Source organism: Protopterus annectens, chromosome 3.part1 (genome assembly GCF_019279795.1).
Source record: "Protopterus annectens isolate FY-2018-M chromosome 3.part1, PAN1.0, whole genome shotgun sequence".
In the NCBI taxonomy this organism is placed as follows: domain Eukaryota; kingdom Metazoa; phylum Chordata; order Ceratodontiformes; family Protopteridae; genus Protopterus; species Protopterus annectens.
In genome coordinates, this window is record NC_056732.1 from 1372476446 (window position 1) to 1372499793 (window position 23348).

The following is a 23348-nucleotide window of genomic DNA, read 5'->3' on the forward strand; positions in this document are numbered from 1 at the left end:
GCTGGACTTATCAATGACAAAGAAATAGGGAATGTTAAGAGCATACTTTGGAATATAGTTAATATTATTACATTTACATAGGTGGGATACCCGATTGTCTGTTATGAGAAACAGATGGGGGTGAAGGCTTGGGTATCTGTGAGTCAGGCCATGGACTATCTAGGATCACTAGCAGCAAGTAGGGATAACCACTCCAGTGGCATAGAAGGAAAGCCCTGACTATAGCTCAGGTGATCAGGATCGATTAGCAGATTGGAAGACTGACAGAGTGGTAGAGAGGGAGGGAGGATGGGTAGGTGGTCCTTTCAGTCTATACAGCTCATAAGTAAGTACTAGACAGTCTGCAGACCATTTCAAGCCTAGTCAAAAAAAAAATCCTATGCAAAATTTCCCTCTAGCTTCAAGGAGGGCAAGACCAGATAGACTGGGATAATATTTGAGGATACCCATCCAATTATCTAAATTAACTTTGAAGATGACAAGGGTGCTACTCTGAGGTGAGGGATATGATGTGATATGAATCTATCATGCTAACGCGTCTTATTTATCTGCTGATGAAGGTTTACTTCCTTTAACTGAGTATTTGATGTACCACTGGTTCTGTGAATGAATAGGAGGTTAAATAGGGTTGGATTTTTCATGGTACAAAAGGCTAGACATAGATCTCTACTGAGGAATCTGTAATGAGACTGAGTACAGAGAAAGGACTGCCAATCTCTCCTGATAACTAAGACTTTTGAGGCCAGTGATCTTTTCTGAGGTACCTCAAGCTGCATGATATGTTTAGATAAAGACATGCCAAAAGATGCATTATATTCAATAATAGGTTTGATAAGATATGAGTAAAGGGGATTTAAAACTTCTCTGGCTCTAGTGGAGATACCTTTGGAAATTAGATGGCCCAGATAAAAGACTTTCCAAACTACTGTAGACATATGATGGTCAACTGATACGGAATTATCAACAAGAGTACCCAGATCCCTTACAGTGGCTTCTGATTGGAAGAGTGCATCTCCTGTATTCTAAGTGAAGCTGTTTGGTTTACCAAAATGAACTATTCTACATTTTTTTACATTTAATTTGAGACCATTGTTCTTGCATCAATTGTTAACATAGTGTAAGCCATGTTGGAGCAGTTGTGAGTCAACTGAAAATGAAATAACAACACCAAATTTACAGTCTTCTGCAAACTTGTTAACCATTAGTGAGAAATGCTGGCCTGAAGGTCTGAGAAATATGCCAAATAGGAGAGGGCCCAAAACTGAGCCCTACAGTACACCACTGGTAAACTTTTTTGCTTTCAGAAGTGCCACCTGCTACTCTAGCCTCATATTCTGTCAGACAACCAATTAGCTGTCCAATGCACAATGTAAGGATTTATATTCAGATTTTTCAAGTATATCAGTAATGCCTGCATGAAGAATAGTGCCTGTATGCACTGCATAATCACTATCCATTTTTTCAGTTACTTTTTCAAAGACATTAATGTACTTAAAGAGGCAAGACCTTACTTTGGTAAAGCCATATTAAACAGAGACCATGGTTGAGAGATCTTCAATGACCAGATTAAAGAAGTCTGAGATAATGTGGTCCTTAACTTTACATATAAAGCTAGTGAGACTAATGTGTCTATAGATACCAGGGTCCATGATTGGACAATCCTTGGGGTAATGGCATTACAATGGCTGTTTTCCATTTTTCAGGAATGTAACCAGTTAAGTACTAGACGGCACAGTGGTGCAGCGGTAGCATTGTCACCTCACAGCAAGAGGTTCTCCGGTTCAGTTCTCGGCTGGGGTGCCTTCTGTGCAGAGTCTGCATGTCCTCCCTGCATTCATGTGGGTTTCCTCTGGGTGCTCCAGTTTCCTCCCACATTAGAAAGACATGATTCTGGAGCATTTCTCCCCAGGCCTCCACTGAAAATTGGCTTTGTTTCAAGTTGGACTTTCATGGTTAACAAATGTTAAATAAATAAGTAAAGTAGAGGTTCAGAAAGGCCATATTCAGCAACCTGGTATGTTGCCAGGGCCCATGGATGACGTATTCTTATTTATGAAAGGGCTGAGAGAACTTGTTCTGTAGTAATTAATGGGGATGGCTGGGATTGTGGAACCTATGGGATAGCTATAACTGTGGATGGAGTAAAATTTGCACTAACTTTGTAAGCTAGATTACTAGCTATTTTCTTTGGGTTAGAGATTGTAGTATTATTGTAGACCAGCTGTGAACACCTTTGAGTGGTAGGTCTTAACTTGCTGACATTAAAGAAAAAATTTCAGTTATTTTTGGTTGTAGTGCCTATTTCAATTTCCTACTCAGCTTTGAGCTTCCTAATGGTTCCCCTTAAATTCTTTGTTAGTTTTTTAAGTGTGCTCTTAATGTAAGAAGAATGAGATCTCTTGCAAGTATTAAGCAGTTTTGTTATCTTGTTATATAATTTATTCATGCAGGTATTCCATCACACGGGTTGTTTTTATACTTTTCATTGTAGTTGTTGCAGTTAGGGACTGCCTTATCAATGTAACTAGTTAGTGGGAATAGAGGTCAGAGACATACGTAGCAGCTTTAGCAATATGATCTTTCAGAGGAGGATTACAACAGAATTTATGTTATCAAGTTAACTAAGAAGATTTGCTTTTGAGCAGTCCCTAAACACAGAGATGTTTACAGGGGAAGTACCACCAATTATTTTAAAGGAAAAGATCATTAAATGATGGTGTGATTTAACAAAACATGATCATACATATGGATTTGTGCAAGAAGTGGCCATATTCATGAGAAATAGATCAAGAATATTGGGACCTCTGATTTCCATGATGGCTGCACATTGAGTAACAGATTATTTCTTGCTCTCCCAGGCTGAAAACAGAAACTTAGCATAGAAAGCCAGTGAACCAAGATTTCTGGGTACATTTCAGTAACTGGCTAGTAAGTGCATTGCCTAGATGCCTAGAAAAAAGAAATACAGAGGACCTGAAGGAAGATCAGCTACAAAAGGCAATGAAAAAAACACTGACTGGGGAAAGTAGTGTAGCTGTTCAGCAAAAAGCAGTGCAAGTTCCAGGCATGACTTCCAGTAACCTAGAGGAAAATATAAGGCAACTGCATACAGGCCTGACTAAAATAAATGAAACACTGATGGAGTATATCAACTCAAACAATAAAAAGCTGGAAAAATGGAAGTAGCTTTAAACAGATATTCAGAAAAGGTGACAAAACTGCAAAAGTCAGAGGTCAAACTGAAGAAAAGGCTGGCTGAATATAAGACTGCACAAGTAGACATGTTTCAAAGAATAATAGAATTAGAGGACAGAGCACATATGGAAAACCTGAGATTTTCTGATGTACCAGAGAAGCTGGTAGGGACAGGCTGTATTAATTTTATGAAAGCACAAATAACCAACTGGACTGGTATTCCACAATATGAATTGTTAATTGAAAGGGCACATCATGTGTATGCTCCAAATCTGGATATGAGAAAACAACCTAGACCTTTAATAGTAAAGATGCAATCTTACCAGCATAGGGAGTTGATTCTGACAAAACTGTGGCAGAAGGACAAAATACTAAAAGTGGGAGACAGCAGTGTGTTTGTGGAGAATAACTACTCATTGTATACCAGGCAGAAGAGTACATTTATTCAGTTATTCAGGAAATGTTCAAAGCAGACATGAGATGCAAACTGCTGTTCCCAGCTATCTTCAAAATAATTTTCTCTGGAGTAGCAAAATATTTTTTTGATGAAGTACATGCTAAGGAAGAAATACAAAAGTTTGTCCAACAAAAAAGTGAGCTGTGAAACAGAAGGAGATAATGCTTCTTGTTCTTCTGGTAATAAGGACCACAGAGAGACTGTGCCAGTAAAACATTTTCCAGTGTTTCAACAGAAAATCCATGACAGAGGGAGAAAAGGAGAGGGTCACAGTGAGCAGCCTGTCGGGCGCTAGGATCTGCCACATAACACAAGTACTCAGGTCACTCCAAGGCAAGTACAAATATGACTCAGTCGTTGTCCATGCTGGTGTGAATGACCTGAGACGTACCTCCCTGGACTACATGAAAAGAGACATAAAGGAGCTCTCTGAGCATGTAGCCCAGGCCGGTATGACCCTGACCTTGAGTAGCATCTTACCCTCACCAAGAATGATGCCACAATATGAAGACAAGATGATCAATTTCAACAATTGGCTTAAGTACTGGTGTCATTCAAAGGGGATCCAATGCCTGTCAGCTTGGGATGATATGCTCGACAAGCCACGATGCTTCGCTAGGGATGGCTTGCACCTGTCACCCCTGGGCTTTCGGATATTGGCAAAGGCACTTACTACCTTTATAGTGCCTTTTTTAGGCAAGGCTCAAAAGACAAACCCACCTCCATAGGTATCACAAGGGATAAGAAACTAAGAGTAATGCTACTCATCGCCAGAAGTCTAAACCTCAAGATGCACGCACTCGAAACTCTCCTTAGCATGGAGAACATCGATATCTGTGCAGTAACAGAAACCTGGTTCAGGGCTCCCGAGAGCACCCCAGCACTACCAGGTTATACCTCATACCTTGCTTTTCGGCCCCAAAACTTGGACTGAACCACAAAAGGAGGGGGAGTATCGATATTCATCAAAGATACTCACACCTCCAGGTTGGTGGCAAAGCACGAAGCATCAGAGACTATCCATGTGCAACTAACAGTGGGTAAAACTGCCTTCCAGTTTATAGCCTGCTACAGACCACCCTCCCAAACCCAGGAACCCCACTCGGCCTTCCTGAAAACACTGTAAAATATGAAGGTCTCTCCAAACACCATTATATTGGGCGACTTCAACTACCCAAACATAGGCTGGGAGCATTACTCTAGCTCCAACACCCTAGCCCAAAGGTTCCTAGAATTTATAAACTCAAATGCTATGGAACAACTTGTTACCACTCCCACAAGAGGGGAAAACATACTGGACCTGATCATCACCAACATGGAGAATCTATGCTCCAGACCAGAAGTGTATCCCTCACTGGTAAAATCAGACCATAAACTAATCTCACTGGATATTCACATCCCGACCCCACCCCCTGCCCAGAAAACCACAGTGAAAAACTTCTCTAAAGCAAATTTCACACTCCTCAAAACCGAGGTGGAATCCTTCAAAGCCCCCGGGCCTGTGGAAAATATGGCCCAGACCGCAGAATCCTTTATAAACGCATTCTATGAACACCTTCAGGAATGCATGGATCATGCGATCCCGAATAAAACCAAGACCCAATCCTCCAAAGGCAGACGTCCCCTCTGGTGGACCCCAGCCATAAACAAACTATACAATAGAAGGAGGAAGCTACTAAATGATAGAGCAAAATCCCAAAAAGGGAAGGCATCACTGATCAGTATTAGCAAAAAACTATGGGCACTCATAAAATTGTCTAAGGCCAGCTTTGAGAGAAAAATTGCACAGGACACTAAGGATAATCACAAGGCTTTCTTTAGTTATGTTAGGAACCTTGGTGGTAATTCCCAGATATGCTCAGAATTAGTCCAAAATGACAAAAAATACACTGAGCCCACAGACATTGCCAACATCCTAGCTGACAGGTTCAGCACAAACTTCTCCCCCCCCACCAAAAGGGCAAATATCTATCCCAGCAGAGTGCTGCCCCCCTGACATCTCAGATGCTCAGGTAAGAGCCGCCCTCTCCAAAGCAAAAAGCACAGCATCAATGGGACCAGATGGTGTCCCGGGCTGTGTCCTACATGAACTCCAAGAAGAGCTAAACCCAAACATAAAACTACTGCTCAATCTCAGCCTTACTACAGGATATGTGCCCAAAGAGTGGCGTACAGCAACAGTGGTCCCTCTCCATAAAGGTGGTGCCTCAACAGATCCTGGAAACTATCGCCCCATAAGCCTGACTAGCTTAGTCTGCAAAGCTATGGAAAGGATCATCATGGACCTCATAAATAAAGATATTGGGGACCTACAGACACTGGATCCTACCCAGTTCGGCTTTGTTAAGGGAAGATCCTGCCTTTTAAACCTGGTTGATTTCTTTGAAACAGTCACCAAGGCAATTGATGAGGGGAAGGTGGTCCACACAGCCTACCCGGACCTCGCTACACCCCACTCGGGCATTATAGATAAGCTCACCAGCTTAAATATAAACCCCTATGTCACTAGATGGATTGCAAAGTGGCTCAAGGACAGAACCCACATGGTTAGAATTGCTGGAGCCATGTCAGACTCTAAACTAGTTACAAGTGGTGTCCCACAAGGCTCAGCCCTGGGACCTCTCTTGTTTGGTATATATTTCTCGGAGATACAGGCCAACATGGAAGGACTGTGGCTGACCAAGTTCACAGATGACTGCAAACTGGGCGCCATAATCAACTCTCCAGCCGACACAAGCATCCTCCAAAAGGGCCTCATAGAAACAGACAACTGGTGCCAGAGCCATGGCCTCAAGCTAAATGCCAAAAAGTGTATAGTCATCCCCTTTGGCAAAAACAAAGTGCCCACAAATTACCACATAGGTGGTAATCCATTAAGTACAGAAGAAGTAATTAGGGACCAGGGGACCCAAGTTGATAGCAATCTCTCATTTGACAACCACGTGGCCAAAGTGGGTAGAAAAACATTTTATATAGCCCACCTAATCATGAAGGGATTTACATCTAGATCAGGGGAGGTCATCGTGCCTCTTTACTCATCAGGCCCATAATTGAGTACAATGCCCCTTTTGGGATGTACCTTACCAGACACCTGCAGCAACTGGAAAGACCCCAAAAGTACCTCACCAAGAGGATCAAAGGGCTCAAACAGATGCCATATGCTGCCCGGTTAAAGAAACTCCAGCTCTACTCAGTGGCATACCGCCTGTTCAGAGGCGATCTGTGCCTGACGTATAAAGCCATGTCCAACCCAGAATTAATGGATATGCTGCACCTCAGAAAATCCAAATCCCATCGAGCTACACTCGAGACTTGAACCTCAGCACTGAAATAAATAGGACATGCTGGAGGGACAGATTCATAACCCAGAGGCTCCCTTCACTCTGGAATAAAATCCCAGTCCAGGTTAGGCAGAGTCCCTCATTGACTCTCTTCAAGAGGAATCTTGATGAGTGGATGGGAGATCGTAGGTTTACCCTGGGTATCAATTCTGTGTCACTGTTAGACAGAGGCACAGTATACTAACCTCGAAAAAGGGCATAGCAAAATAAATTTAAAATGGGTGGCGAAAGCCAAACACATTCTGGCTAGGCTTATAAATGCCCTAGGGCAGATAGCCTAGTATAAACCTATGAACCTAAAAGCACAAGAGTAGACTAGCAGAATTGAGAATATGTTGGAAATGAAGTAGACACAGGGTTTGGGAGAAGGAGATGAACAGGAATAGATGAGGAAAATCTGGAAATATTGGACTTTCTTGGACTTTGTTATACTTGAAGGGGATTCTAAAGCATATGCCCTAATTTGTGTAATTAACATTTGGAGAATAACATTAGTAACTTGGAAATTGACAAATTTGAGATTTCAAAGCAATAATTATATTTGTGAAACCTGAAAAAAACAAGAAACATGACAGAACAAGAGAATCTGGAAATATTGGACTTTTTTGGACTTTGTTAAACTTGTAGGACACTCTAAAGCATATGCCATACTTCATGTCATTAATGTGTGGAAAAGTACTCAGGAGAGGGGAAGAGGAGAGACAAAGTTAAGTGTACATAAAACAAATTTTTTCTTAATAGTATTTAATTGGTACATGATTTTCTTTGCATGTTATAAAGTAAAAATTTTTTTCAGTTATTTTTAAGTGTAATGGGAATGCTAATGTAAATAGGTGCTCCTGTTTTTTTTCTCTTTGTTTCTTTCTTCCTTTTTCTTTCTTTCTCCTTGTTCAGTTTGAAGAAATGTAGGCACTGAAAAAATAGCGTGCTTTTTTTCATTCTTGCATATGGGAAGGATTGGGTTAAGGACATTAGCTTAATCTAGTAACATGTTTTATGAGAAAACAAGTAAATGAAAAATAATATTGAATATCATAAGGGCTTTTCATACTAAAGAGTTTTGTGTCTGGTTCTCATGTCTCTAGCAGACAATCTGATAAAGAGAAATGTTTTGGAGAAAATATTTTCTGAGAGCATTCAAGTGTTTTCCCAGCTGAGAGAGCTATAATGATAAGACAAAACCAAACAGCACTTAATAGAACCACAGGCTATAGCATGCATCTTAGCGTGGATAACCTTTCTTTTAGGTTAGCTGGAGCCTGTGTGTGTGGTTGTCAGTTTGGAACATTTGTTCCTACTAGGAAGGTAAAACTTCAATATTTGAAGCTATACATAGTTTTGCGTGTTGTTATTATTAAGTTAATATGTTTTGGGAGGCTGTGTTTGTGTGTATATTTTTGTTTAAGGGTTTTCAATAAAATAAAAAAGTTCTGTAAGATGCGACATAGGCTCAAATGCAGATGACAAGAAACAATAGTATAAAAGATTAACCTGCCAAAAAGTATGTGCATTTAACACAAAAGATGAAACTAGACTTAACAAAAAGCTGTTATACATAAAAGATGGGAATAATAATCTCTCAAAATATGATGCTTTCTTTAATGTATTTAAATGTTAATTGTCTCACAAAAAAGAAAAAGTAGTGAACTATATTAAAAATGTAGAGTGCAAAGAGATACGCTACAGGAGACATGATTGGAAGGAATTGAACATGTGAATTTGATAAAGAAAGGTTTTCAGAATGCTTAGTTAGTGAAATATCTGGGGGAAAAAGGAAGAGAGCAGTGCTTTTTAATTGCAAGAGGAGCTCCGATAGCAATGGCAGAGGATAAAAGCAGCAATAATGGTAGATTTGTAGTACTAAGGGGTTACTGTGCATGTATTTGTTTTTCACTGAAAACAGCTATAATGGAGCTTAAGAAAATTCTGTGAGAAATAATTAGCTTTCAGCAAGGAATATTACTCATATGTGAGGAATGAAATTTGATTTGGAATAGTGAAGATGTATATGGAGGCCCGAAAGGAAAAATATAACAAAGGAGGGTAAAATTTATGAACATGTTTGGCATGCAAGATGTGAATACAGTACTAGGAATTTGAATTGAATTTGCATATTATTCCCCAAGATACAAAAACTGGGCTAGGCTAGACAGAATTGACATTTCACAGGAACATGTGCATTTTAATTGAAGGTCTTGATAATGTACCCAGTAACTATTTTAGATCATACACCAATAATAACTAAAATAAAAAGTGGGTAATGAAATAAAAATGAGACACTGGTGCTTTCCCACTTGTCTGTTTAAAAGAGTGGAATTTAAGGAATGGGTAATGGAAATTATTCAGCACCTACTGAAAATATAACTAGGGAATGGGATAACATTAAACTGGAGTTTAAAAACAGGGTAGAAATAACAGAAAGGGAGATATGGTTAAGTAGCAAGAATTATTTAGAGGGACTGACAAATGTTAAAGTTTTGCAAAATAGGGGGAATCTCATAGAACAAGAAGAGGAGCAACTGCAGAATGCTAAACAGAAAATAAGGGATTACCTCAATAATGTGCATGAATTTACAAATATTGCTGTTAAGCAACTGTTTTTTTGATAATTCTAGATCACACACATTTTTAGCACAATGACTCAAGTAACAGAAAATGGAAAGGCCAATAAAAAAGTGCAAGTCCAGAAAAACGAGCCAAATACTGGACCAAAGAAGAGCACCTTGTAGAATGTAAAGTCCTTTATTGTCAAAAGTATTAATGCTGAACTTATTACAAATCGCGTTTTTGTCCAAGTATCCCTCAGACTTCTTCAAACACAATATTAAACAGGAAATCAAAAATAACTCCACCTTATATACCATCATATTAAATTAATTAATAAGGTCTAATAAGACCATTAAAGGCACCACTTTCACAGTAATACAAATCCTTAAAAATTAAGACTTTTTAAAAAAAATATGTTGTATGTTATAAAATAACAGCACTAAATAGAAAGGGCTGTCACAAAGCATAGAGAGCCTATAACAAGGAAGATAACAAGAGATTCTGTAGAAGTATTAGAAATATTTTGGAAATTCTATGAATCTGTATAAAGCAGATAAATATCAAAATCAAGAAAAGGTACAAATGGAAATGTTTATGGAAGAATTAAGTATGCCAAGGTTAGAGGTAGAGGAGGCTCAATTACTAAGAGGATAGGAGGAGATGAGATACAAATGGTGATGTATAACCAATCTACAGGAAAGTCCCCAGGAATAGATGGTATTCCTATGGACGTTTGGAAGCTAGGAGGGAAAATGATAAAGATTGGAAGGTTTTGTTTAACAGTATTTTAAGAGGAGAAGAATTACCAACATCCTGGAAGAAAGCGGTGGTAGCTGTAATACCTGAAGAAGGTAAAGATTAATCAGATCCAGCTTCATACAGGCCTTTTTCAATACTAAACCATGCTTATAAAATTTTATGTCAATAATGGCTAAAAGAATGGTAAATTTGATGCCGAGATAGATAGATATGGATCAGTGTGGTTTTGTGGAGGGGAGGCAAACATGTGACAACATTAACAGAGCACTGATGATCCAAAGGGAAGCAGAATGTAATAAAATGCCACAGTTGTTGATGAATCTTGATGCAGAGAAAGCATTTGACAGAGTAGGCTGGGACTTTATGAGCAGAGCAATGGAAGCATTTGCATTCCCTGATAAAATTGTAAGGTTGATTAGGAGGATATATGAGGTATCGGAGGTGAAAATTAAAGTGGGTGGAGTCATCTCTGATAATCTCTGCTTGAGCAGAGGACCCAGGTTTGGGTGTCCTCTTTCCCCTTTGTTTGCATTATATTTAGAACAATTTGCAAAGAAAGTTATAATTGGTATGATAGTCAAGAAAAGCTGGCTGTATTTGTAGATGACATTATTGTATACCTGACAAAACCAGAAAGGGACATTACATTGCTGTGGAACATATTGAGACAGTTTCATATCTTTTTGTGATACAAAATTAATGAAGATAAAATAAAGGCAATAGCAGTAAACTATGTATCCACATTCATATTGGTTCAGCAATATCCTTACTTATGGGGACATGATAAAATGAAGCATTTAGGAGTATGGGTTAAAATGATTCCTGTGTGGCAGCTAAGGGTATGTTTGAAGAGACTAAACAAAAGATAATACAAACACTGAGAAAATGGAATCTCTGTTATATGGATATCAATAGTAAGATAGGGACAGTTAAAATGTTTTTAGTTCCTTTAATCTTATACACAGGTCAAGCATATTTTTATCAACCAGAGGAGAAGTTGTGGATAGCAGTTAATAAAGAGCTAAAGGATTTTATCTGAGAGGGGAAGATGGCAAGAGTCATGTAGGATAAGCTTATTCTTCCAATAGAAGAGGCAGATTGGAATTACCCTATTTGAAGGGATATTTCAGAGCAACACAGTTAAGGCTCCTGTACATAGCACAAGCATAAAACCATAATTAAAAGTGTAAAGAGATGATGATGAAATGGGGGGGGGGGCTCAAGAAACAAGGAGAGACTGGGATTTTGGATGCAGACCTTTAAGGAGAATAACAATAACCATACAGAATATTATATTCATAAAGTAGCAGAAAGTGTACTAAGAACTAAGCCAGCATGAGAATGGAGAAAGGAGATTCTGCCGATAGGAATGACTGCAATTAGGGATACAGACAATAGACAAGAGGGGGCTGGAATTTATTTGAGGAAATGGAAGAGGAACCAAGGTACTGGGAGCAAATAACTAGACAGGGAAAGGTGATAGAATGGGAAGACGCCAAGAACTTATTTGGACTGCAGGTTAGCGATTGTTAAGGATTGACATCAGAGTACAGGCAAAGAGAAAGAAATGGGGGAGTTCTAAATGAAAGGCCAGAACTGGTAGAGGTTTTAGTAGAATCTAGAACAGACGTTGCCATTAAGAACAGAATAATTATAGAGCATATAAAATATTGCATGATAACTATAAGAATCAATCGGAAGAGGTTAGAAAGGATTAGGAAGAGAGATTAGATAAGCAATTCACAAAGAGAAAATGTGTGTGTGTGTGTGTGTGTGTGTGTGTGTGTGTATATATATATATATATATATATATATATATATATATACATATACACACACACACACACACACACACACTATTACCACACGCACACACAAACACAAACATATATATATATATATATATATATATATAAACATACACACACACACACACACACACACATATATATATATATATATATATATATATATATATATATATATATATATGTGTGTGTGGGTCTACTGCATATGATCGAAAGCTTATATGATCGACACTCATTTCACCAACACCAAAACACCGAAAACTCATTTGATCGAAACTCATAACATCGACACATGAAATTCAAAGCATTATGCCCTTTCCCCACTGTAGCGTGACCCAGGAGTTAGAATAAATAGTTAGGGGGGGGTATGGGGGCACAGCCCCCACATTACTTAGATAAATATTGTCATTCATGTTATAAGTATCCATGTGTACGTTTAACAGTTATGTATGTGGGAGACTGTGCCCCCCACACACCCCCATCTATTTATTCTAACTCCAGGGTCATGCTACAGGGGGGAAAGGGCATAATGCTTTGAATTTCATGTGTCTATGGTATGAGTTTCGATCAAATGAGTTTTCGGTGTTATGAGCTTTTGGTCTCTCTGAAAAGTTTGTCGATCATATGAGCTTTCGATCATATGAAGTAGACCCATATATATATATATATATATATATATATATATATATATATATATATATCTCCCAAATATGCAAAAAAAAGTCTAGATGATTTGGGATCTTTGATTGGAAGTGTTTACATGGGTATTTTTATACTCCAAGTAGACTATAAAAAATTTTCCTCAGGTAGATGGCAAATGTGGAGGTGTGATGGGGAAAAAAGAGTTAACTGAGAACACATTTTCTAGGAGTGTAATGAGTTGGCAGACTTTACAGATTCCCTGCAGACTATTCTGTCAGAGATGCTAGGTGATCAAATTGGTATAACTAAGGAAATGATTTTTTGTTCTATGATACATAATTGGAATTGTCTAGACATAGTAAGGCATTACTGAGTCTAATTATGATGGCTGCAAAAAACAATTATAGGTTCATAGGTTGGTACTAGGCTATCGGCCCAAGGGCCTACATAAGCCTAGCCAACAAGGTTCCCTGGCTTATGCCACCCAAGAAAGTTATTTTCCTGTGCCACTGTTGAGCAGAGACACAGAAGTGATCCCCGGGGTGTATTTCCAATCCACACATCAAGATCACTAACAGAATCGTAACAAAAGGGCAGAACCAAATGCACCATCTGGTCACAGAATCCCCTGCAACACAGCAATGACAAGAGTTTTGTGAAAGTACAGTTAGCAGCAGACTTATCAGTTTCTAAACCATCCTGTGCATATACATTTCTAAAATAAGTTGTTAATGTAGCCACTATCCCATCAGACTGAGCTCTCACTTTGCTTAGCAATGGATGATCTTACCTGTCACAGAAAAAGGCAATACATTTACACTAAACATTTACACATTTCTTTGGTCGTAGTCAGGTCTTTTTCTTTCCTCAAGGAAACAAACAGCTGGCCTGTATTCTTTAAAACAGTGCGTCTTTGGGGTAAACTAAATTGTTTTACTTGTATGTGGACAATCACCATGTGCAGGTGATGCATCTTTCATTCCAATACTTTGAATAAAAAGTTGGTAGTTGTATGGGCTGACAAATACTACAGATACCACACTGAGCATAAAGGATGGCCTATTCTTAAGGATACTTTTTATTACAGAAAACTGCCAAGAAGCTTGTACATAGTGAATTGTAAAGTACAGCTGTACAAGTAAACTTACCATAAGAGTAAATGCAGTAGATTACTACTGCAGAAGCCTAAGCTATTTGGAGTTATACCCAGACAAGGATATGACCAACTGGCCAGCAAGGGCACCTTCCACATGTTCTAACTGCCAGGAGAGCTTGAGCAGAGCTCTACATGCAGTTACAACGGCAAAAGCTTCAGAACTTTCTTCTTCCGAGGAGGAAGGCAAGAGCCCTGAAAGACAAAATCTTAAGAAAAGCAAAAACTAGAGTAACTGTATACACAAAGGTGGTAAGGTGGGTATCTTGACACCCTGCAAATACATAACCGAAGATGGGGGCCAGAGGTATGGGACGGCTACTACAAAAGTGATCAATTAAAACATCTACTGTTATGGAGAGTTTACTTTCACAACTGTACTTTGTTTAGCATTAGCCCACTGTCGCAGTAGCCTAAGCTATTTGAATAGATTTCCATAGCTTAGAAACCAAAACTGGGAGAAGGAAGTAAATTAAGAACCCAAAAGCTACCACAGAATGGTCCTAGCAAAGCTTGTTACTGACAAGAAAAATGAATCCAATTTACAGTACTTTGTAGAAGTACGTACAGAGGACCAAGTTGCTGCTGCTAAAATACTTCTTACGTCCATCCCTTTCTCCTAAAACTCCAGAAGAAGCCAAAGCTCTGGTAGAAAGGTTCCTAATCCTGCCTAGAAGTGGCTTGTTATGGTAAGAACAATGAAAAAAAAATAGCATGGGGCAACCATCTAGAAATTGTCTGCTTTAACAATGGCTGTCCTTTTACTTTCATATAAGACAAACAGCTGATTAGCTTTCCTAAAAGACTGAGTTTTATCTTGGTAGTAGCTGCTTGAAATGCTTTTTGAAAACGGGAGCCAAGGCAAAAGAACTTTTTTTTATTTGTCTTAAAAAGGAAGACTGGAAGGTTTCCATTATGCCTTGCATCAATTTCCCCCTCCCATCAAATCTCATAAGCATCTCAGCTACAGAAAGACAATTTAAAATTTCAGTTTTAACATCTTCAGAAGATTTGGAAAATATAACTAAACAGATATTCCCTTAACTGACCCAGAAGCAGCAGCACTGGAAACTATCAGCAGTGTCATAAGAAAATACAGTTATGTATACATCTTACCATAATTGTAGATGTTTGAATAAAACAATGTTGCAGTACTACAACTTGGGAATTTCTGCTGTGCAGAAGCCAGTGACCAGCCGGAATACCAAAGTCTTTCACCATTTCCAGCTAGCAGACATCAGCTGTTGTCCAATGTCTGGGTATAAAGAAGACATCAGTCAGTGCCATCTTCAGGTTCTAAGGAGTCCAATGGTCCTGATGTGGATCATGACCTATCCTACCATCCCTACTCCTGAGCCGAGGAAAGGAATGGGGTGGGGATGATGAGTGGGATGAGGGAACCCATCCCCCAAATCTAGGTAAAGAGAGAAAGGAGGGTGTGAAAGCATATTGCAACACTGTTCTCCGTAAACATCTACAATTATGATAAGCTCTACACACAACTGTAATATGCTCATCATAATCAGTGTTGCAGTACCAAGTCTTGGGAAGACTCCAAACACTTCTAGTTGTGTGGTTGGACTGAGATCTGATCCAGGGACAGCAAGCTCTGCAAGGCGACAGAGGCAAAACTGGCTCTCACACTAGAGATGGTCCCAAGGTGGTAATATTGGGTGAAGGTGTGACCAGAAATCAGGTGGCTTCCTTTAGAATGGTTTATGTGGACACCCCTTTCAAAAGGGCAGCTGTGGTGGATATGTCTAGTGGAATATACTTCAGCCCTGCCAGTAAGCAGTTTACCATGTTAAGAGTGACAGAAAGAAATAGTTTGCAATCCATTTGGAGACTGTTTGCTAACTGGTTTACCCAATTTTCCTTCTGAAAAAGGCTACCAAACAGCTGGTCAGATTTGTTTGGGAAATTCGTCCATTGGAGGTAAAATCTTAGTTGTTTGTGCACATCCACAAAGTGCAAGATTCAATTACTAGAAATTGGAAATCAAAGTCTAAACCAATTTTACTAGAAGTGCTGAAAATATTAACAGAGATAAAACAATTGGAATTGGGATCTTTTGAAAAAAAAACTGTAAGAGAAATGACACAGGAAAAAATAGGAAGTGTGGGATCAATACATGCAGAGGAGGAACAAGATGCCAAAGAAGGCAGGAATTCAATGAGCTATGTAATGGTTCCTGACAGTGACTGAATATATTATAAGTGATGTATACTGTTTGCAGCTACAGTTGTGTTGGCATGGTTTGTAATGTATATTGTTTGCAACTGTGATTTGTCGGTATGGTATATTTTCATTTATATAAATTGTAAGATTGCCTATGTCATACATGATAACTTAATGAAGATGTTTCTTGTTTAAAAAAAAGGATATTGGGGCACCTAGTAGGATGGTTAACTATTTGTGAAAGGGGGTTAGCATTTATGTCAGTGGGCATGAAACCATTGGCATTGTAGGTTAGCCAGTCTATTGATGGATAGTTGAAGTCCCCAGCTAGAAAGGACTTTGGTTTAATGTGAGTTTCAGCTAATGTGTTAAGATCAATATCAAGCTCAGAAGGGAACATATTGGGTGTTCTGTAGCTAGCTATGAAGGTTTAATTGGGCTTGTTTAGGGGATTTGAATTTCTAGGAGTTCACATGTGGTGTCCCAAGGAATCTGTCATAGGTAGGTACTAGGCTATCGGCCCAAGGGCCTACGTAAGCCTAGCCAACAAGGTTCCCTGGCATACACCACCCAAGAAAGTTATTTTCCTGTGCCACTGTCGAGCAGAGACACAGAAGTGATCCCTGGGGTGTATTTCCTATTTCCCATCCACTCATCAAGATTTGTCTTGAAGAGTGCTAATGAAGAACTTTGCTTGACATAGATGGGTAGACTGTTCCAGAGTATGGGAAGTCTCTGGGACAGGAATCTATCCCTCCAGCATGTCCTGTTTATTGTGGTGAAGGTTTAGATCGCTAGAGCGTGTAGCTCGGAGGGATTGGGATTTCTTTAGGTGTAGCATGTCCAACAGATCTGGGTTTGACATAGCTTTATATGTTAGGCAGAGATCACGTCAGAGTAGGCGATATGCTATGGAGTAAAGCTGGAGTGTTTTGAGGCGGTCAGTGTAGGGCATTTCTTTGAGGCCAGTAATCCTCTTTGTGAGGTACTTCTGTGTCCTTTCCAGCTGATGCAGATGTCTTGTAAGGTACATTCCAAAAGGGGCGTTGTATTCTATAATGGGTCTAATGAGTGTTGAGTAGAGAGGAACAATGACCTCTTTTTTCCTGGATGAGAACCTTTTTATGATGAGGTGTGCCACATAGAAGGATTTCCTGACTACTGTGGTGATGTGACTATCAAAGAAGAGACTACTGTCCACCTGGATCCCAAGGTCTCTTATCACACATTCGGTGTTAAGTAGATTGCTACCTATGTGGTAGTTCATGGGTACAGAGTTTTTACCAAAGGGGATGACACTGCACTTTTTGGCATTGAGCTTGAGGCCATGACTCTGACACCAGGCATCATGAGTTCTTGATATCCTTGACAGATAGTAATATTCTCCCCACAACTACCAGTTGGTCTGAAGACATGATAGGCATTATACCCAGGAGGAGAGAGAGTGCTGTCATTGCTCTGAAACTGTGCATTTGTAACTACACATATATGAATGCGTTCAAGTTGCAAGATCTTCAAGTTTGGGCATTTTTTGTTAAGACTCCTAGCATCGCGTACAGCCATATTAATGTGTTCCAAATTAGAATTGACTAGGTTGGAATGTCCATCAGATTGAGCTTATCTAAAAAAGGGCACTATGTGGACAGCAAAGGCTTTAGCCAGAATGCAAAATCCATGGTAAGAGAAGTGCAGGCCATCCCTGGCAAAGCAGGAAAACTTGTCAGCCATCTCATCCTAAGCTGACACTTATTAGATTTCCATAGAACAATACCAAGTACATAGTCAATTATTAAAGTCAGTTGTGTTGTCTTTGAATCTTGGCATCATTCTAGGTGATGGCAAAATACTGCTCAAGACCAGTGTTTTTCCTGCCTCACACATGCATATCTAGCTCAGTCAAATTCTTCTCCTTGTCCCTCTGGGTAGAATGTCTAAGGTTGTTCACCCCACATGGACCCAATTAAGTCATAATTGTATTTTTCAGGATGGTGTGATGTAAGAGCTCTTGGACATCTCTCACATACTGAAGCATTGTGAAGTAGCAGTAAAGAATTTTAAGTCAGCATGAAGCAATTACCACATTGCCTCAAAATACTTAATGTTATTGTGCTGGCTACTGAGGGGAAACAGCTGACTGAGATTCCATAGTGTACAGTGCAGATGAAGGGTTGTAGGGTAGGTTAAAAAGAGAATAATTAACTGGGGTAGAAAAAGGGGATAAACTATGATATGGCTAAAGGATAAAAGAATGAGCTGTGAGTAGTCGCAATGTACGAAAAAGAAATGTAAAAGTGAAAGACTATGCAGGGTAATAAGGAAATCAATAACAGTGGCAAATTCAACTAAATAGCTTTACTCAGTAGTCTAATGTGGTTTCTACCTAGCAAGTAAAAACAACTAACAATGAGTCTATCTCAGAAGATGTAGATGCAGTAAGTGTAATATATACAGATAATCTAAATGAGTAGTTTTAAGTGCAGTAACAATATAGCAATTAGTCAAGTAGTAACGGTATAGCACATAGGTAACTTTGCCCTCTCTACTGCGGTAATGTAAAGCAGTAGCTTTGGATAGTGTAACATTATAGTAATTAGAGCAAGTAGAACTGCAACAGTATCAGTTATCATAAAGTGCAGTCAGTTGCTGAGATGTCTAGTATAAGCAAAAGACAGCATTGTAGTATTATGTTAAATAATGCCAGTAGTAACAGTACCAAAGCAACAAGGCACAATTGTGCAGTATTATTTCAACTTAATACTACTATAATCAGCAAATCAAAAGTGAACAGCAATACAATACCAAGAAGAAGCAAAAGTGCAGTGTTACTTAAACCCAAGAACACAACTACACAATAAAAGTACTAATTTCAGCAATGTTTCCATGAGAAGTGCAGTTTGTATGTTAATAATTCACAATAATTTCACTTTATGAAATAAAGCAGTAAAGAAATTGGTCACAGTAGTACAACGATGTTGTGAAAAAGAAGGAAATTAAATTTGTATCATACAGAAAAAAAATGAAAGGTTCCCTTACCTGATGTAGAGTAGGCTGTCTTGTTTGATACCTAATATGATGAAGACTGGCTCATGCATGCCAAACTGAGCAAGCCTCCTGGTATTTAAAGTCTTTAAGGCTGTGCCTCTGGAGAACCTGGCCAGTCAAAATGCAGCCAGTGCCCCCTCAGAAATTAACCAATCAAAATCAAGCATTCTAATTTCTCACTGGAATCTAGGCTCAGGTAGCTGACATGTGGAAGCCTCTGCTTTCACCAAAGACTGGATCACTACAGACCTGCTCCCAAGAAGTTGATGCAGTTCTTGTAGTATGATGAATCAGTAGGAAACCAGTTGAAATAGGGCTATGTAGTCTTCTCCTCTTTCTCTGTAGTCTTTCTTTCTTCAGAGTGGCCCAGCACTAAAGAGCATTGAACTAAGCAAGCCTTCTGGTATTTAAAGTCTGTAAAGTACCACCTCAGCAGAAGCGGGCCAATCAAAATGAGACCAGCATTCCCACAGAAACTGGCCAATCAAAATTAAGCACTCCAATCCCTCACTGGAACCCAGGCTCAAGGTAGCTGTCATGACAATATCTGCTGGAGCCTGGGGGCAATATGTGGTAGGCATGCCTAATGAGGGGAATAACATGGAGACATGACTGAACTGCTGCAGAGGCGGGGCAATTTGCCACATATCCTCCATTACACGCCCACCCCCAGGCATCCCATTGAAACCATAAAGGAAGTGGGAACAGGTAAGTCAAAAGTAAAAAAGACCCCACCCAGAGAGTGAGAGATGCTCAGACATGCCAAGACCCTGGTATCCTCCTTCCACGACTGGGGAGATAAGGAAGATAGCTGGTAGACCTGTCATGCAGAGGTGCCAGGGAGCTGGGCCTGTAACCATGAAGGATGGAAGGGAGCCAAAAAAGGAGTAAGCAGGGCTATGCAGCATTAAGTCATTAATGGGTTGTTTTTGGGAGGAGGTCAAAAATGTAGTGACAATGACTGAGAAGTGTTTTCAGTTTACATTTTAAGACTGTTTATTGTTAAAACTTCAGCTATTGTTAAATGCTTATTGGTACATGGCTGGATTACCTATCTCTATATATTTATGTTTACTATGGTTTAAACTCTCTCAAAATTATGACAGGGTTTCATAGATATTATCCACAGTTGTGTTGGACTGGTATGTAGTCCAAATTACAAACCGGAGCCCTATGGAATTCGTAAAACTGCCCTTATTCTGTGGAGTCATGTCATACACTAATACTTACCTAAATGAGTCCAGGTATGTCATAAGTTTGCAAATATAGATCTTTATCATTGTCCATGATTTGCAAACATGACAATCACAAAGTATACTATGGAGGGTATATCAGCCATTCAGTCCATACAGCTGCAGACAATCCACAGTTAAAGTTGGAAGGATTTGCTTGCTGTGACAGTATTTGCGATGTTGTACTCCACTCACAATGGCTGTGCAGGACCGTGACAGGCACAAGACCAAGATATGGCTGTGCACGTAATGTATTATTCATTTAAGAAATTAAAAAGTGCATCCTAATGTAGAGTGCAATGCACACAAGTACCGTAATGCAGCCAGAAATTATGCTGCCCTAACACATTACATCAACAAGCACCTTCATAAAATAATTTCAAAATGACACCTACTCTGCAGTCATGAGAATGGACTCTGAAAAAATTGTGAAATGCTCCATGACATGATGGCAGAGGAGGGAACATACCTGGTGCTCCACTTACAGTATAGGGCATACTGGTATTAGCTGCACAGACCTATTCCCATACCAGCTGTCGGCATGTATGTAATAGGTAATAGTATATGTAATAGTAGGTAATAGCATGTCCACATTTGACAGCTGTCATGACTACATGTTTGTGCAGCCCCCAGTGCACAACATACTGTATCCAATAATTTTTTGATGTAAATGAATGTTAGATAGAGTTTATTGTTATATATTAACTGTAATACTTTAGTCATAATAATGACCATTGTAGAAGTAGCCTCTATGCTCCCTTTGTTCTGTATTCATATTTTTTACTGAATGTTTCACATGGTTTACATAGTTATTTGTTTATTTTTTCATAACTATTTTGAGTGATGGCATAGGGAAAAAGTTTAAACAGAAAATAAGACAACACAACTTCCTAAGAGTTTATGTGAGTTTTTTTTCTTAGAATGCACTGATTCTATAAACGTTAATGTGTTTCAAGAATAACATAGTAACACAAACAGGGTAATCAGTGGCAAATAACTTCTTCTCCTTTTGGCTTTTCCTTTGGGGTCACCACAGTGGAACAACAGTCTGCAGAAACAATTGGCAGTGGACTTTTGCTGTGTCAAGTTGCCAGCCAGGCACCCAACTTTCCATACAAGGCACACACATACACACACCTAGGGCCAATTTAGGGTATCCAATCCACCTGCAGCATGTCTTTGGGATATGGAAGGAAACCCACGTGATTGCAGGGAGGATGTGCAGACTCCACACAGAAGGTACCCCAGCCAAGAATTGAACCAGAGAACCTCTTCCTATGGCAAATTACTAAGTGTAATAAAAATCTGTTTGCAACCTGTGCATATTATGAAATTTAAGAAAAATATAAACATCAGTGGTATGTCATGAGAAGCCCATCATCTAATGATAATAAATAAATGTAATCAATGCTAGGCATGGCTTTTTGCCCAGAACTTGTCCTCAGAAGCCTTGGTATGGGTCTGGGATTGTGTGGTGTGGCAGGCCAGTAGCATGATTTAGTTTTTATGAGTAGAACTAGTGTCAGAACTGTGGCAAAGCATCATTCTGCACTGAAATTGTCAGAGATTCCACACAATGTTTATGAATGTGGTGGTCCAAATGTACACAAAGAAATCTACCTGTTAGAAATTTGTATTTTTATAACAGATGTGATGGAAACTGTGGATATTGAAGTTCCACTTTCTGAAATCATCATTATGTTGCTAATTTAAGATTTTATGTTACAGTGCTTGTAAACATGTGTATATGAATTTATTTTTGCTTATGTGCTTCCCTGTTCATTACTGGATTGCATGCTGTATAGAAACATAATGTATGTCTCACACATGCTATAAGTAACCTGAGTGTGCCACTTGTCTGAGTACAGAACAAATGCATGCTTTACTTTCTTCATGGTACTAATGTTAAAAGCAGTCTATTAAAGGGTATCACAGGCACATAGGATACTGGTAACATTTTCTGCATTTATGTACCTGTTGTGATTTATTTACAGCTGGTGTCTCCAGAGGAGTATCAGAAGTTTCTGGATCGGAGTCTAATGGTAGCTGAGAGTTGTAGCCCAAACAGTTACCATTGTAAGACAGTGGATTGCCGTGGCTGGTGCATTTATGAAGACACAGTAAATGAGTTCAGGTGCCCCATCTGCAACAAACTTAACTGTCTAATATGCAAGGTGAGCTTATGATCAGGTTTGCAAGCAAATACAAGTATGACTTCATCAGCATCAGAAGGGCTGCACATGCAGTTCCTGGCTGATTGCCTGTCCTAGAACAAGTAGTTGTAAGAGTTGCCGTTATTATTAAACAAGTAGGATGCAGAACATTGTTGCATATAGTCTAGTGATTTTTGCTTCAGGACATCAGTTTAATTTTGTTGCCAATTAACTTGGCTAACTGTATACTGTTGCACAATTGGCATATTGTTTTACATTGCTTTTGCTACTATACTTTCATTTTGTGGACAGTTTTTATTACATTTATCTAATGGATAAATTGAAACATCAGTTTTCATTGGCTTTTGGTATTAGCTATCTGTCTAGTTATTAAAATATTCCTCATATTTCCCTGTGTGTTTAGCAGTCTGTTTTGCAGTGTACTATATTTCAAACATACAGAAGGAAAACATGAGTAGATCTTCACTAAGAAAGCAAACATTACTGACCATGTAGCACTTGCACAAAATGGTCAACAGGAACAACATATCCCACTCTTCCATAAAGGCAACACTTAAAGGGAGACTTATGAGGAGGATGTAACATGAATTGGATGGAGGAGACTGTTATCACTTAGCTGGAAAAGGAACTATGAGAGATTCACACATGCTAATGTTAAGTGAACAGAAGGTTAAATACAGGCTAGACACCTTAATGATATCCAAGGGCGAGTTAGATGTAATGTACAAGAGGGATTTCTAGTGGCCACAGTGTTATAGGATGTAGACTTATCTAACATGGAAATTTCAAGTATTTAGACTTGAGAATCATATCTGAAAGG

General features: G+C 39.1%; 1 protein-coding gene across 1 annotated transcript in view; it reads left to right on the plus strand.

Moving 5' to 3' along the window:
* Positions 1–23348, plus strand: part of SHARPIN (SHANK associated RH domain interactor) — an 846773-nt gene that overhangs the window by 595129 nt on the left and 228296 nt on the right. Inside the window, exon 10 of the mRNA XM_044066299.1 lies at positions 22349–22528. Within this exon, the coding sequence (XP_043922234.1) occupies positions 22349–22528 (180 nt within the window). The remainder of the gene's footprint in view (positions 1–22348; positions 22529–23348) is intronic.